Source organism: Chelonus insularis, unplaced genomic scaffold (assembly GCF_013357705.1).
Source record: "Chelonus insularis isolate UGA/USDA-ARS -01 unplaced genomic scaffold, ASM1335770v1 contig_405_pilon, whole genome shotgun sequence".
Taxonomy (NCBI): Eukaryota; Metazoa; Arthropoda; class Insecta; order Hymenoptera; family Braconidae; genus Chelonus; species Chelonus insularis.
Window position 1 is genome coordinate 283,155 of NW_023276562.1, and position 13,395 is coordinate 296,549.

A 13,395-nucleotide genomic window follows, 5' to 3' on the forward strand; every position below is an offset into this window, starting at 1 on the left:
TATTAATTAATTAATAGATAAATAACGTAAATAAATTCGTTTATGATTAACAGAATTTCAGTCTTTACAAATATTTGTTAGATTCTAAAAGGATTGATAAAAACAAGTTATATTATTAAACTGTAAGCCCGATTTTTGTAATAAATAAATTTTTTTAATAATAAATTTTTATACTTTAAAATACATAATTAAAAGTAAATTTATATCATCTGGTTTTTACATTTTCATGTCTCTTTTTCTTTAATGTAAAAAGAAAAATTCTCTGAAAAAAATAAATAAAAAACATTTAGATACCATAATACCGAATAATTTTCTATCACGTTAGTATTTAGTAAAATATAGTTCACTTCATATGATAGCTAAAGATTTTTTCTTTTTCTTTAGAGCACAAATTTACATAATACGGTTTTACAGCAAAAATTTAAAGCAAAAGCGGAGGAGTACTATATACATGAAATAATACATTAAAAAATTACAAAAACCTTTAAATATGTACATTATTCTTACAAAATTCTGTTTTTGTATCAATTATACAAGGGGTTGTTCATAATTACCATTATGAATATAATCACTAACAATACAAGCAGACAATTGCACCATTTAAACTTCCAACTTCCCTTACATATTTTTTCTCAAATATTTAGTTTTCATATTATTATTTTTTTAGTTTACACGTTCCTAAAAAAAGATATTAATGCTCGCAGATATTTTTGAGGTAGATTTTGAATAACTGTAATAAAAATCAATTGTTAATTCATTAACAGCTGAATGAATATTTTAATAATTTCATGAAATTTCCATCTCAAGACAACTCGAATCCTGTGTTGCTTGTAACAGCATAACGTAATTTTTCTCTTAAAGTACTCTTTTTCTGATAATTTGGTAGTTTGAGTAAATTGAAACATGTCGAGGATGTTGGTAATCGATTCTGAGGATCTTTTTTTCTTATTGTGAAGAATCCTCTGATAACACTCCCAATAGTATCACCAGTATCTTCATCGTCACTTACTTCAACACATCTAATAGAAAATTGTGGCTCTAAATGAGCAAATCCTAAAAGTGGTGACTTAGAACAGCTTGTAACAAACTTGAGAAACAAACCACGTTCTTCTTCACTGAAATCTTTTTCTAAAATATCCCAAAGCCAACAAACAACTCTGTGGTTATCATGAAATCCTCCATAATATTGTGTATGCCGACGAAGATCTCGAAGATCTAGGGGAACATTATCCCCAGATATTAATCTCTGAAGTTCGGGTGTTGAAAACAATGAAAGCCAATCAGGATTAATGATAGACTTGAAACCTTTAGTGAATGCTGCAGTTTGGTCTTTAATTTGCCTATGCATTCTAAAGTGTGCCATATGATGAATATAATTAATTTTATTTGAGTTAGTTACAGGTTCAGCTTTGCCGCCTGGATTCAATTCATGTGTTACAAGCTCTCCCATCACGTCTTCATCTAATGAAAATGTTAATTCTAATTCGCTTACATCACCTTTATAATGTTTTACAAGAGTTAAACTTCTGTAAAGATCACGATCAAGTGAAGCTAATTCATCTAGCCAGCTATATAATGCACCACCTGCTTGTCCTGAAAATTGAGAAACGAAGAATGAAGCAAAAGGAACATCCACCACAATTCCTTCATAGACAGCTTTGCCTAACATCCGACCAACAAATTCAAAAAGTTGTAAATGGTTTTCTTGCATATACGATGTTGGAGATGGATACAGTCTATTTTCACTAGTAGCTTTAAAAAGGTTGAGAGACGGATCAAATACACGTTTTATAGTTTCTTCAAGAAATTCTTTGAATACTCCATCTTGATCAATTCCTGCTTCATCTAATCCTTGCTCATTAATGAATCGTACTCGAATCACTCCTTTTAAGGCTTGAGGCGGCAGCATTGCAAGCTGTCGATAGCCGTCCTCGACGATTCGTGATCTGTGAACGGCAATCAAAGTGGAAGATGGGCTACTATTGCACGCACTTTCAGTTAATCCCAAGACAGCTTTTTCATCAGCTACATGCTTTCTAAATAGGATCACACGTTCAGAGTGAGGGATAACATGAGGCATTTTTGAGAGTAATAAAGCTGCTCCTCTTCGGCCTTTCTCTAAGTCTGCTAAAAATCCTGATACTCGTACTTCCTAAATAAAAATAGAAATATTTTATTACTAAACTTATTATTCATTAATAAAACTGGTAGAAAATTTTCCAAGCATCTAACAAGTTAATTACCTTCGCTAACCAATGTCCTTCTGGACAGAATGTTCTTCTACAATCACGTCGATAAATTGCCATTAAGAGTGTATGAAGTGACGTAAAAAGAGGATTATTTGAAATGGTTTTAATATCTGTAAGATTTGTAAGTTAGTATATGTGTTGGATAAAAGAAAGGATGAGATCTTTAATTGCACTTTTTGCTGACATCACATACTTAACTTACATGTAAACTATTTTATAATTAATTAAACTTACCAAAAAGATTGTTAAGAACAGCTTTATACAAAAATTGATTTAGGAAGTACGATATCGTAATGAAATCGGATAATTTAAAGGGATCTTGTTGCTCATACATTTCCATATCATCGAGTATTCTGCAAAAAAAAAGCTTTTGTAAATAAAAAGTAATTTATAATTTAAAGAGTTAATAAAATTGACTCTTACGTCACATAATGAGTCATACAGTCACAAAAAAGTATGAGCATTTGAAATTCAGGCGCATTGTATTTGGTATTTGCTGCAAAATGATCAAGAAAGGCTCTCAATCCACATTGAGGTCCCAATGTATTTAAAAAAAGCCACATATGGTATAAAATTTTGTCTTGATAACATAACCCAGTGAGAATATCAAGCTTCATTTGAGTGAGGGTATGAAGAGCCGTTTGATAAAGTGAACAAATGAGGGCAATTTTTGTTGTTTCTGGACTGCCAAATTTCCGGTAACTTTTGTTAGTATTATTTCGATTGGTCCGTGCTTCTAAAAATGCACGACGGAAAATGTTTGTTCCAGTTGATGAACTTTGGTTGTTCTGATGATTTTGATCTGATAAAATCATTGGAATGTCTTTTTCAACTATCTCCATCAGCGGTTGTCCTGAATAGAATGTATTAAAATTTTTATACATAATGTACTGTTGTTGCAAGTTAATCGAACACTTTTAAAAGCAATCATTTAATAAACATACCCATTAGCTGAAAAACAATTTTTCCTGTCCATAAATAAGATAGTTGAATTTTAATATATGAAATGGCACCATATAGAGATGAATCAACAGATTGAGCAAAACATCCTAAAACTGGATGCCAGTGTGTTAAATTGCTTTGCTTTGCCACAACATACTGCTGACATGATTCAAGCATCTTTGTCACAACAAAAGTAAATGACGGAAAGTATAAGTTTTTTAGAGTTTCATCTTTCTCAATATTAGCTAAGTGTATTAAGTTTGCTAATAAACAAAGAGCGTAATTTCCTTCTAAAGCATTAAATATAATTCTTAAATTTTGGTCGGAATTGAGTAATTCAAGACTTTTCGTAAATAAACTGTAGTTAATGAGTAGATTTATACACTAAAATACACATCAAACATTAATAATTATTGTTATTTAGATTAGTTTTGTTTTTTTATGATATAAATAAAGTAATTACCTCTATTGAATAAATATTTAGTTGATATATTAGAGCAGGTACACTAAAGATATTGATTAAAAATAACGATAATAATTTTTCAGACATTTGTGACGATATCAATGGTCGCATGGTTAAATTGACTGCCGCAGAAAGGGCTAATGGTTTTAAAGCTATTTTTTCTCTTCCTAATCCTTTCACCAACAATGACTAAATCAATACAAAATTAAATAATTGTTGAATATACATATTACAACAATAATTATCTTGAACATTGAACACGCTAAATTTCATACCTGCATGACAGTGTAAAATCGATTATTGACTAGATGTCCCATTATATTAGCACACAATTGATTCATTCCAGTCTTCAGTTTCTCCATACTTTTTGCCTTCAGTATTGCCCATGTACCCGTTGATGTAAAACTCACAAGAGTGTGTAATCTCAGAAGAATACATTTATGATCTGCAGGTCTTTCTGGTCTCAAATCATCTAATCCAATCATACATTCGTACAATATTGTTTTCATCTGTGATATCCAAGATATATAATGGTCTTTGTTTAAAGCTACTCCAACGTAAGAAAACTTTGGTAACTCTGAGTCCAACGTTTTTACTAAATATCTTTAAATAAATATTTTTATGAATACCTTCTATTATGCATAAAATAATCATTAATATGTGATTTAATTTGTACCTGCATATTTTTTCTATTCTACTTTGATCTCTGTTTCTTTTGAAAATTATTAAAAATCTAGAAATTAGTTTATAAACTTGTAAGGCTGGTTTAAGTTGTACTGTAACTGATGGATCCGCTGGTTCTTCTGGAAAGTGTTGATCAAAGTCATCTCTGTAAAATGCATAAGAATAAAATAATTAGTATCTTAATAAATCATTCAGAATTATTCAACTTACAAAATTTGAACGGTAAATTTGGTTCTTGCAAGCCATCCTCGTATATGGGCTTGGATACAAATAACAGCAGCTTCTTTACGTTTTTCATAAGCTCTTTCTTCTCTAGCAGCTTTCGTTTGCTGGAGGAAACTACCTTTTGGTGACTCTTCCGTTTTAAACATTTTTCAATAGTTTATTATTGAAAAATTGTTGTTAGTAAGAGTAGATTATATATTAACAAAATTGATTTTATATTTAGATTCATTTAAAAACACTTTAATCACAGTACATTTTATGAACACACATCTTTGTTCACTGTTATTAATTCACTATGATTGAAAATATACTAAAATAAAACAAATATTTCATACTTTGTTTGACAATAAACTTCAATCGCCATAATTGTTTTTTAACAATTACTGATAATTTTATAATGGCATCTTAACCTTAAAAATCAAATATGATATAATAAATACTTTATTACCATTTGCATTGTCAATGCATAAAACTTAACCATTTTTATGTTATATTATTAATAAATATCATAAAATATGTTAAATAATAAAAATATTCCAACAGAATAAAACAATAAAAAAATATTTACTGAGAAACCAAAACTTGTAGAAAAATTTTTAAAGTCGCCATATTTGATATGGAAGGTGGGGTAAACAATGTCGATTTGGATATTGCACAACAAAGAATTTTTTAAACAATCTGATTCAATTAATTAATTAAACGATTAAATAAACCCTGGAAAAAATTGAATATCATCGTTGTTTGGAACATTGAGACAAACTTTGCAAATTTTCATGGGATACATAATTTATTTACATCAGAAGGCAAAGTATCGACAAAAATTCTTAACGCTGCTGACTTATAATACACTGTATACTTATATTTTTACAGAGAAAAATTCATAATTTTTTGGTCAGTAATATATTTTTGATTAAGTTATTTTGTATTTTCCAGAAATTTATTTGAGTTAATTCTGTATAATGATACAGTAAAATTTAATAATAAAAATCGTGAAATAAAGAAGAACATTAAACTAGTTGAGACATGTTTATAAATTATTCAATACTAACTATAAGTAATTATGAAATAACAATGATAATTACGTTTAAATTACTAATAAATGAAGTATTTAAAAATACTTTTTACGTCAATATTTTGAAATGTCTTTTAATTGATCTTTATTTGTTTTTAGAATAGAATAAAATTTGAAATATGATGATACTAATCTTTACACAAACATATAGATAAATATATTTTCCTCAAAATTAAAGCTGACTAGACTGCTGTACTAATATAAGTAGTAACATAAGATTACAAAAATTAGTTAATTGATATATGCGAAAATGGTTTTTTTTAGATAGAAGGGTTTGTTTCCAAATTATTTAATTCATTTTAGAAAAAAAAATATAATAATTTTAGTATAAATATTACTGCACTTTCATTTTTATTGTAAATAAATTATCGCATAAAATGTCATGTTTTTTTGACAAAATCTTTAGTAATTATGATGCTTTGCTTAAAGATATCAATTACAATGTAAAATTGAAAGAGTACTATTTTTAAATTTTAAATTTGTTATAATTTCTAAACAAATTATGGTCTTCAGTCCAGTGGTTAAAATATTTTTAAACATTTAGGAATTCATAATAGTTGTATGATACTACCCATATAGCAACCTTCAACAATTTTTTTTAGTTTTGATACTAAAAAGCAGTCATAAAATTTTATAGCTTAATATTCTGTATATTAATGTCGTTAATTCGCTAACTCATCAATTGTCATAATTAAGTTTTTTGCAAACTGGAATGATGATGAAAAGTATTTTGATAAAGAGAAAAACTTTGGAAAAGTTCTTGTAAATACTCGATAAATAATTATAGTTGGAATACATCATTTTTTTTGAAATATTTTATTTGTATTAAATTTTTTTCATTGCACTCAAACGATTTATTTGGACTTTAAAAACAGCTAATACTGTTTCCAGTAATCCACAATAAATGGCCATTAATTAACTGTTACTGAAACATTGTATTAATTACTCATTCAACTTTGTTTATAAAATAATTATATACAATACCATCTCACAATCATTACTATCACAGTGTTAGTATTAAAATCCGTTAGACTATAGAGTCAATCAACGGATTTTTTGGAGAGGCCTATGATAGGATAGATTTTTGTAATTTCAGCGATTTAGTTAAAACCATTGTTTGGTAAAGAGAGAAATGGAATACTATTCTTATCAAATTTATGACAAACAATAATTTGTCTAGCATATTTTTCAGAATATTATTATTTAAATATTTATCATTAACTAGAAAAAGCCAAGCAATTGTTTGACTTTTAAATAACTCCAAAAATCTTTAAATATTAAACTTAGCAAGTTTTATTTAGTGATAGACGGTTTTGTCTCTTAATTTATTATTTTAAATAATTTAAAATTGGCTAGCTACTGTTATAATCATATTTAGAAAACTTAAGTAATTGGAAAGATAAATAATTAAATATATACAAGTGTTTGATAACTATAAATATAACAAAAAAGAAAAGTGAAGAGAAGATGTAGAGCAATTCGACTCGGCTTATTCATGGATTTTATCTTTTTTAAATCCTTTTTATGTTGGCTTTTTGTTTTTTTCACTAATAATATCAATAACTTTCATTGTGTCGGTAAGTTATATAATAATTTAATAGAATTAATTATTAATAAATCCTAATAAATACATTTATCACGTCATGTTTACACCTAATGCTTGTCTGAAACGTTCATAAACTACATAACTTATTGATACAGCTGGTGCCACCTGTTTATAAAAAAAAAATTTATGTGTTTATTTATGTATATTTTTGAATCAAGAAACAACATTTATTGATATTTTATGTATTAAAAAGTATACCTTAAGAAAATTAGGTGTCAACCCTCTGTATAAACCTCTTATTCCTTCTCTTTGAATAATATCCTGAAAAACTCCAATCATTGTATTTGGGCTATTTCCTGGAGATAATTCTGCTTGTAATTTAGTTCTGACTAGTGCTAGAGGGTATGAACAAACTTGTCCAGCAGTACTTGAAGCAGTACCACAGAGAAGTAAAACCCAGAATGCTGGCTGTTCATTATCAGTATGTGTTTTTAAATATCTATTTTTTAAAGTCTGCACAAAAAAATGTTTTCTTAAAAACTGTTATCAATTTAATTTTTAATATTAAATTAAAAGAGAATTAAATATTACCTCATATACAGCCAAGTCAATTCCAGCATATGGAAGTATTCCAATCAAATTAGGAATGTAACCCCGATAAAAACTTCTTAGACCACCTTGAGCATAAATTTTTTTAGCTGCATCTAAAATTCCTGAGAATTCACCAGTTTTTCGAAGTGCTAATCGTGTTTTTAATACCTAGAAAAATTCCCAAAAATATTTTAATTTAATATTAGTTATAAATAGTATGCTACAAAAAAAAATAATTCACTTTATTTAGTAACTTACTTCAAGTGGATAAATTGCAGATTGACTTATTCCACCAGCTATTGATCCCGCCATGAATCTTTCATCGATTCTTAATTCCCTTGAATCGTTTCCCTTAATTGATCTCTTCACTTGTTCATAAGCCATAAATTTGAGAGCAGTTTCGGGGCCAATTTTAAGTACATTTATTCCATTTCCTCGCCATAAACTAAAGATTCCACCTTCTTTCAACATATATCTTAGACAGTTTGTCATATTACAATGCCTTGTACCATGGACCTAAATTAAAAATATGTCATGTTAATATTTAATCACACAATGATAAATTATTCTTAAATCTATAGAAAAAATTTTAATTAAATTAAGAAATTATTTTCAAAGTTATATGCAATAATACGTTGAGGTTATAATCATGTTTAGTATTTATAAATCTAACCTATTCAATAAACATTTAAAAACCATTACAATCATAAAAAGTATGTCACTAATTCCTACTTGTAAATAAACTTTTATTCGATCTAGAGGTGCTGTACAGGTGCGCGAAACAGCTCCAGCTATTCCGCCAGCAAGTAAATGTCTCCACCACATTCCAGTAATCATCTCACTGCTTGTAAAGTCATCAGGAACTCCAATATCTTCTCCAATATCCATGTACTGTAATAATAAAAACAATATCAATTAAACAAACGAATTGTTGCATCAAATAAAGAAATATGTATTTTTAAGATCATAATAATTATTTCAATAATTAAAACGTCATCAAAGGTAAATGAATTCTCAACATATTATATTGATTGAATGTATTAACATGTTTTATTCAACTCTTAGAAGCTTGAATGCTTCTAATTGTATGGTGAGTCTTTGTAGGGTAATTGACCCGATATTTATAATAGAAATAAAAAAAGACAAGTCAAACATCAGTTGAGTTTTGAATAAATACAGTGAGTTTACTGGAAAATTAACAATCAATCATTTTTGTGTTAACTAAAATAATGTATATATATATATATATATTATTTTAGTCAAACCAGGCCACGTGATAAGTGACTGTATTTTTTTTTATTCAATCACGCAAGAACTCAAGGACACAGATCATGTAGAAATGAACAATGAAGCCTTACATAAAGTATATCAATTATTAATTGATTACAAAATTATTGATATTATATTTATATGTTATATGACACTTTGAAAATGATTTTACACAGAAGAGTTTGTCTACAGTACAATTAATACTTAACTTTACATAGATTTCAAGAAATATGTCACTATCTATGTTGTCTAAAGTATCCATTATTATTTTAAAATACTTTTCAACAAATATTCTAAGTTATGAACAATGTAAAAAAAAGATTAAATAGATGTAGAAGTCTTGATAAACTAGCGTTGACAAGTATCACACTAATGGTTTTAATTGAAGTTACAACTGAATAATATCAGATATAGGAGTAGGTGCTTTAGGCATCCAGCCAGAAATTCCGTAATTTGAATTACTGCCCAATGTCACGTGCAACTTATTTTACATCCCTAACAACCGGCTTGGTAGTTCTCATCTTGGATAATACCTATTTAGTGTTGGTTTAAGATTGAATTAATTCAGAAAATGTCAATCGATGGTGTAGTTTCCATTCAAAAACGTGATACTTTCCCTTGCACTTTTAGTCCCCACTTTTGATTACCATGACGATGACGAAAGGAATGCACGTAAGAATGAACACTTATTTTTAAGTAAATGTTTCAAATATTTTTTTGTTACATAAATGAAGGAAATAAACTAAAATAGTTTTTGAAATATAAATATAACTAAAATTTCTTCATGTTGGCAGAATCGAATAAGAAAATTGAGAAAGATATTTATTAAAAATGCTGGCCAGACAAAAGTTGTAATATTTAACTGCGTTTTATAATAATTGAAGGAAGATAATGCTATGCATTTTTGAAATAAATTATTAATATTAAATGGTATACTATCATTAATTTGATGATAAAATGCAATGTCTTATTATATTGTAGACATAATGACGATAGTGATTAACATAAACTTAGATAAGCTTTCTTAAACTTGAAATTTGTATGAAAGTAAAATCAAAGACCGTTTAATTGTGTCAACTTTCTAATTTTTTTCTTTTGAGAGTAGCATAATTGTTTTCTATAAAACTGACGCATATTTAAGATTTTATCAGCCTTGAAACATTCAATAATCAGGAAGTTCAAGAATCACAATGACTCACAGTCAGCACGCCGGTTAAAACACAAAAACATCTAGAGCTAACGTCGCGATTTATTTTTTTTTTTTTTTAATCACATTAATCAATCTATACATCCATGTTTTTAAAACAATCTTCCTTACCCTTTGGAGTAGTTCATGATAATTGTGAAGGAACTCCTCACAAACTTGACATCCGTGTCCCAGTCTTTCTTGTTCAAACATTTATAATCACGTAATTATTTTTCACTTCATATAATAAAAAAAAAAAATATATATATATAAATATATTTTTAATATTTAAATTAACTAGTCTCTATTTAAAATTCACTAAAAGTAGCAGGTACTTGAATGGGCAAGGAAAAGTGTTACTTTCCTTTCTCTTAAGGTGAGAGCTTGGGACTAACAGCCAGACTAAGTTAACACTGGCTTCAACGTTGCTTTGCGTCAGTGAAGATTAAAATATGATCGACTAGGGGAAGTCCCCACTACGTCTTTCCATACGTCATATAATATCATCATGAAAGAGATATCCGAATTGAATCGCTTTAATTCAGAATTGTTTGAAATCATTTCTAGTATTTTCGTTTTTTTAACCGTCTTCACAAGTATCATAAATATTATTGTTGTTTCTTTTGAAGTAATAAAAAAATTTTTAAAAGTTATTTCAACTTTGTAATAAATAAAAATTGATTGTAAGATATTTACAATCACAGTTAATTTTTCAACTATCTCTATCTTCTTCTTTTTAATTAACATCAGTATGATTTGCATAATACATGTGAAAAAAGAATTTTTCAAGTCTTGAAATATTGTAAATAAATATTTATTCCTAAACCAGTTCTAAATTTTGATTCAGAATCAATCAGGACTGCCTGGGAAAGAAGATAATTGATTAGATATTGATAGATATGACTGATAAGAGATTTATTGCAAATCTTTTAATGTATAAGTTTCCATGAATTCCAACAGTAGTCTGAAGTATAACGACATTGAAATATACCGCAAAAAATTAAGTGACGTCAATTTCAAGATCAAAAAACTCGGTTAAAATATTCCAAATGATGATTGTAGAATTTCGAAATTGAATAATGGCGAAATTGATAAATAACTATTGCAAATAGATGATATTCAATCGTTAAAAATAAATAAATAAATAAAATATCGTTTGAGTATACATATTATGTGGGTTACATTACGTCAATTTATGAGAAATTATTAAGATCTTTAGTGATAACAGACTACTTAAATTTATAAATATTGTTTTAAATAGTGACTGACTTAACTGAATGTTGAGGTCATGTAAGATAATATGAAAATGACAGTGTATGTACGTCATCAGATAATATGTGACAATAAGAAATGTCATTTTGTAAGACCGGTTAGTCGAGCCTCTAAACATCAACGAATCGTATTCCAAGTTTATTTAACTTTTGTCAGTGTGATTACGGCTATTACTTTATCTGCACGATGTCTTTGTACCCTCAGACATCATGTAATTCAAGTTCAGACTATAGATGTCACAAATATGCATCGAAGATACGAGATATTGGTATAAAAAATATTTCAAAATAATTAATGTAATAAAAACAACATTTTGATTTTAAATTTACAATACATAACTCACCGTTGAGTGACGCCAATATTTAATGATTTCCCGAATATCAGAAGGTGCATAGAGGAGAAAATCTCGCCATTCGTTGAAATTAATACTTAGACTACCATCCTGATCCATTCTAATATAGTAAAATATTGATTATTCAGTATCATTAGAAGTTGGTGGAAATTTTTATAAAATTCATTTGATACACACCTTTTCAGTAATTTCTTTGCTTCCGCTCGATCCATTTTAATTCCAAGATCTTTATTAAATGAACTAATTAGTTCTTCCAGATCTATTTTACCTGAAAAAAAAACAAAAAAAACTTATTTGAAATTTTTAACTATCAATATGTTCTATCTACTTCATTCGATTTTCATAATTGTTTTAACAAAATTATTTTTTTTAGAAAAAGGTATGATTGAGGAATGAATAATCGAACAAAAACAGGTAAATTTTTTAAAAATAATATTTTGATCATCGTTATTATTTTGCAGGATAAATAATAAACTTTGGATTATAACTTAAAAATAAATAAATATTCACCGTCTTTATTTTTGTCAAGATGAGAAAATTGAAGACGAAGTTTTTTTTCATGTTCGATAACATAATGAATGAATTCAGCTAAACCAATATCGCCACTTTTTGTGCTGTCTGATTGAGCTAAAAATTGCTGAAATAATAAAAGGGTGCTATCATAAATAGATAATTAAAATAAACAAAACCAAAAAGGTAATTATTTTTCTCTACATACCTCAGCATAACGTTGATGGACACCAACTTTCATAAGAGCTTTGGATAAGTCATGAACATCTATTCTTCCATTTCCATCTTGATCTAAGTGTTGGAAAATTTTCGAAAGTCTTTCTTCGTCCTGTTCAGGTAGTTCATGCAGGTAATGGCCAGGTAGTATTCTTGATGCTTCATTTCCTCGAGAGTTCGGCATTTTTAAAATTTATTTTAATAAACTCATAAATGAATTTAAAAAATATTTTAATGCACTTGATTAATTTTTAGATTAAAATTTTACTGTAAAATAAAAGCCTCACAAGCTGTGACTTAGTTATTTCACACCGTTCGATACTTATATGGCACTATTCGAACGTAGAGTATAACATTGTTTTATTACATGTTAAATAGTTCATTTATGTTAATTATTGATTTTTTTTATACTTTGGATGATTTCAGATCTGTAGTAAGAATTCTAATCTTTTCTTTAAATAATAAGCAGACATTCATTGATAGATGAACTTCAAATTCATACAAATTTGTATGTGAAAGTGAACACAATTATTCCATAATCCGTTAAACGAATAGATCATTTCACATCATTTTTTCGCACTAAAAACTGCTGCACAAATTTAGCACATTTAAAGACTGATAGAATGCACGTTTTATACGTGTGCATATTTATATTGGCCGCAAAATTCGTTATAATTTCTGTCATACTTTATTCAACAATAAAACCGACATTTACACGCATTCTGAAACTCCATATTTAGAGCAATTTACGGAAACAACGCTGGTAGTTATTATTAATAGTCGTTAAAGTAGTATTCTGCATTTAAGTAAGATGGCCA

The 13,395-nt window shown here is 27.7% G+C and overlaps 2 protein-coding genes across 4 annotated transcripts; both read right to left on the reverse strand.

Moving 5' to 3' along the window:
- Positions 1–327: 327 nt before the first annotated feature.
- Positions 328–4,956, reverse strand: LOC118069116 (ubiquitin-protein ligase E3B). 2 transcript variants are annotated; one of them, XM_035087000.1, is made up of 9 exons: positions 4,549–4,956; positions 4,331–4,483; positions 3,930–4,257; positions 3,655–3,843; positions 3,194–3,368; positions 2,673–3,102; positions 2,484–2,602; positions 2,244–2,359; positions 328–2,152 (listed from the first exon to the last, which is right to left on the reverse strand). In XM_035087000.1, exons 1-9 carry the CDS (start codon positions 4,707–4,709, stop codon positions 803–805), a joined length of 3,021 nt encoding a protein of 1,006 aa, XP_034942891.1. In that variant the 5' UTR covers positions 4,710–4,956; the 3' UTR covers positions 328–802. The 2 variants fall into 2 exon arrangements, with proteins under 2 accessions (XP_034942891.1, XP_034942890.1); XM_035086999.1 differs by having other exon boundaries at positions 3,194–3,575.
- A 1,479-nt stretch (positions 4,957–6,435) lies between these two features.
- On the reverse strand, positions 6,436–13,323 carry SCaMC (Short Calcium-binding Mitochondrial Carrier). 2 transcript variants are annotated; one of them, XM_035087016.1, is made up of 9 exons: positions 12,570–13,323; positions 12,362–12,488; positions 12,029–12,119; positions 11,843–11,951; positions 8,505–8,663; positions 8,031–8,288; positions 7,773–7,940; positions 7,440–7,694; positions 6,436–7,346 (listed from the first exon to the last, which is right to left on the reverse strand). In XM_035087016.1, exons 1-9 carry the CDS (start codon positions 12,759–12,761, stop codon positions 7,272–7,274), a joined length of 1,434 nt encoding a protein of 477 aa, XP_034942907.1. In that variant the 5' UTR covers positions 12,762–13,323; the 3' UTR covers positions 6,436–7,271. The 2 variants fall into 2 exon arrangements, with proteins under 2 accessions (XP_034942907.1, XP_034942908.1); XM_035087017.1 differs by lacking the exons at positions 11,843–11,951; positions 12,029–12,119; positions 12,362–12,488; positions 12,570–13,323 and adding an exon at positions 10,360–10,644.
- Between the last annotated feature and the right edge of the window lie 72 nt (positions 13,324–13,395).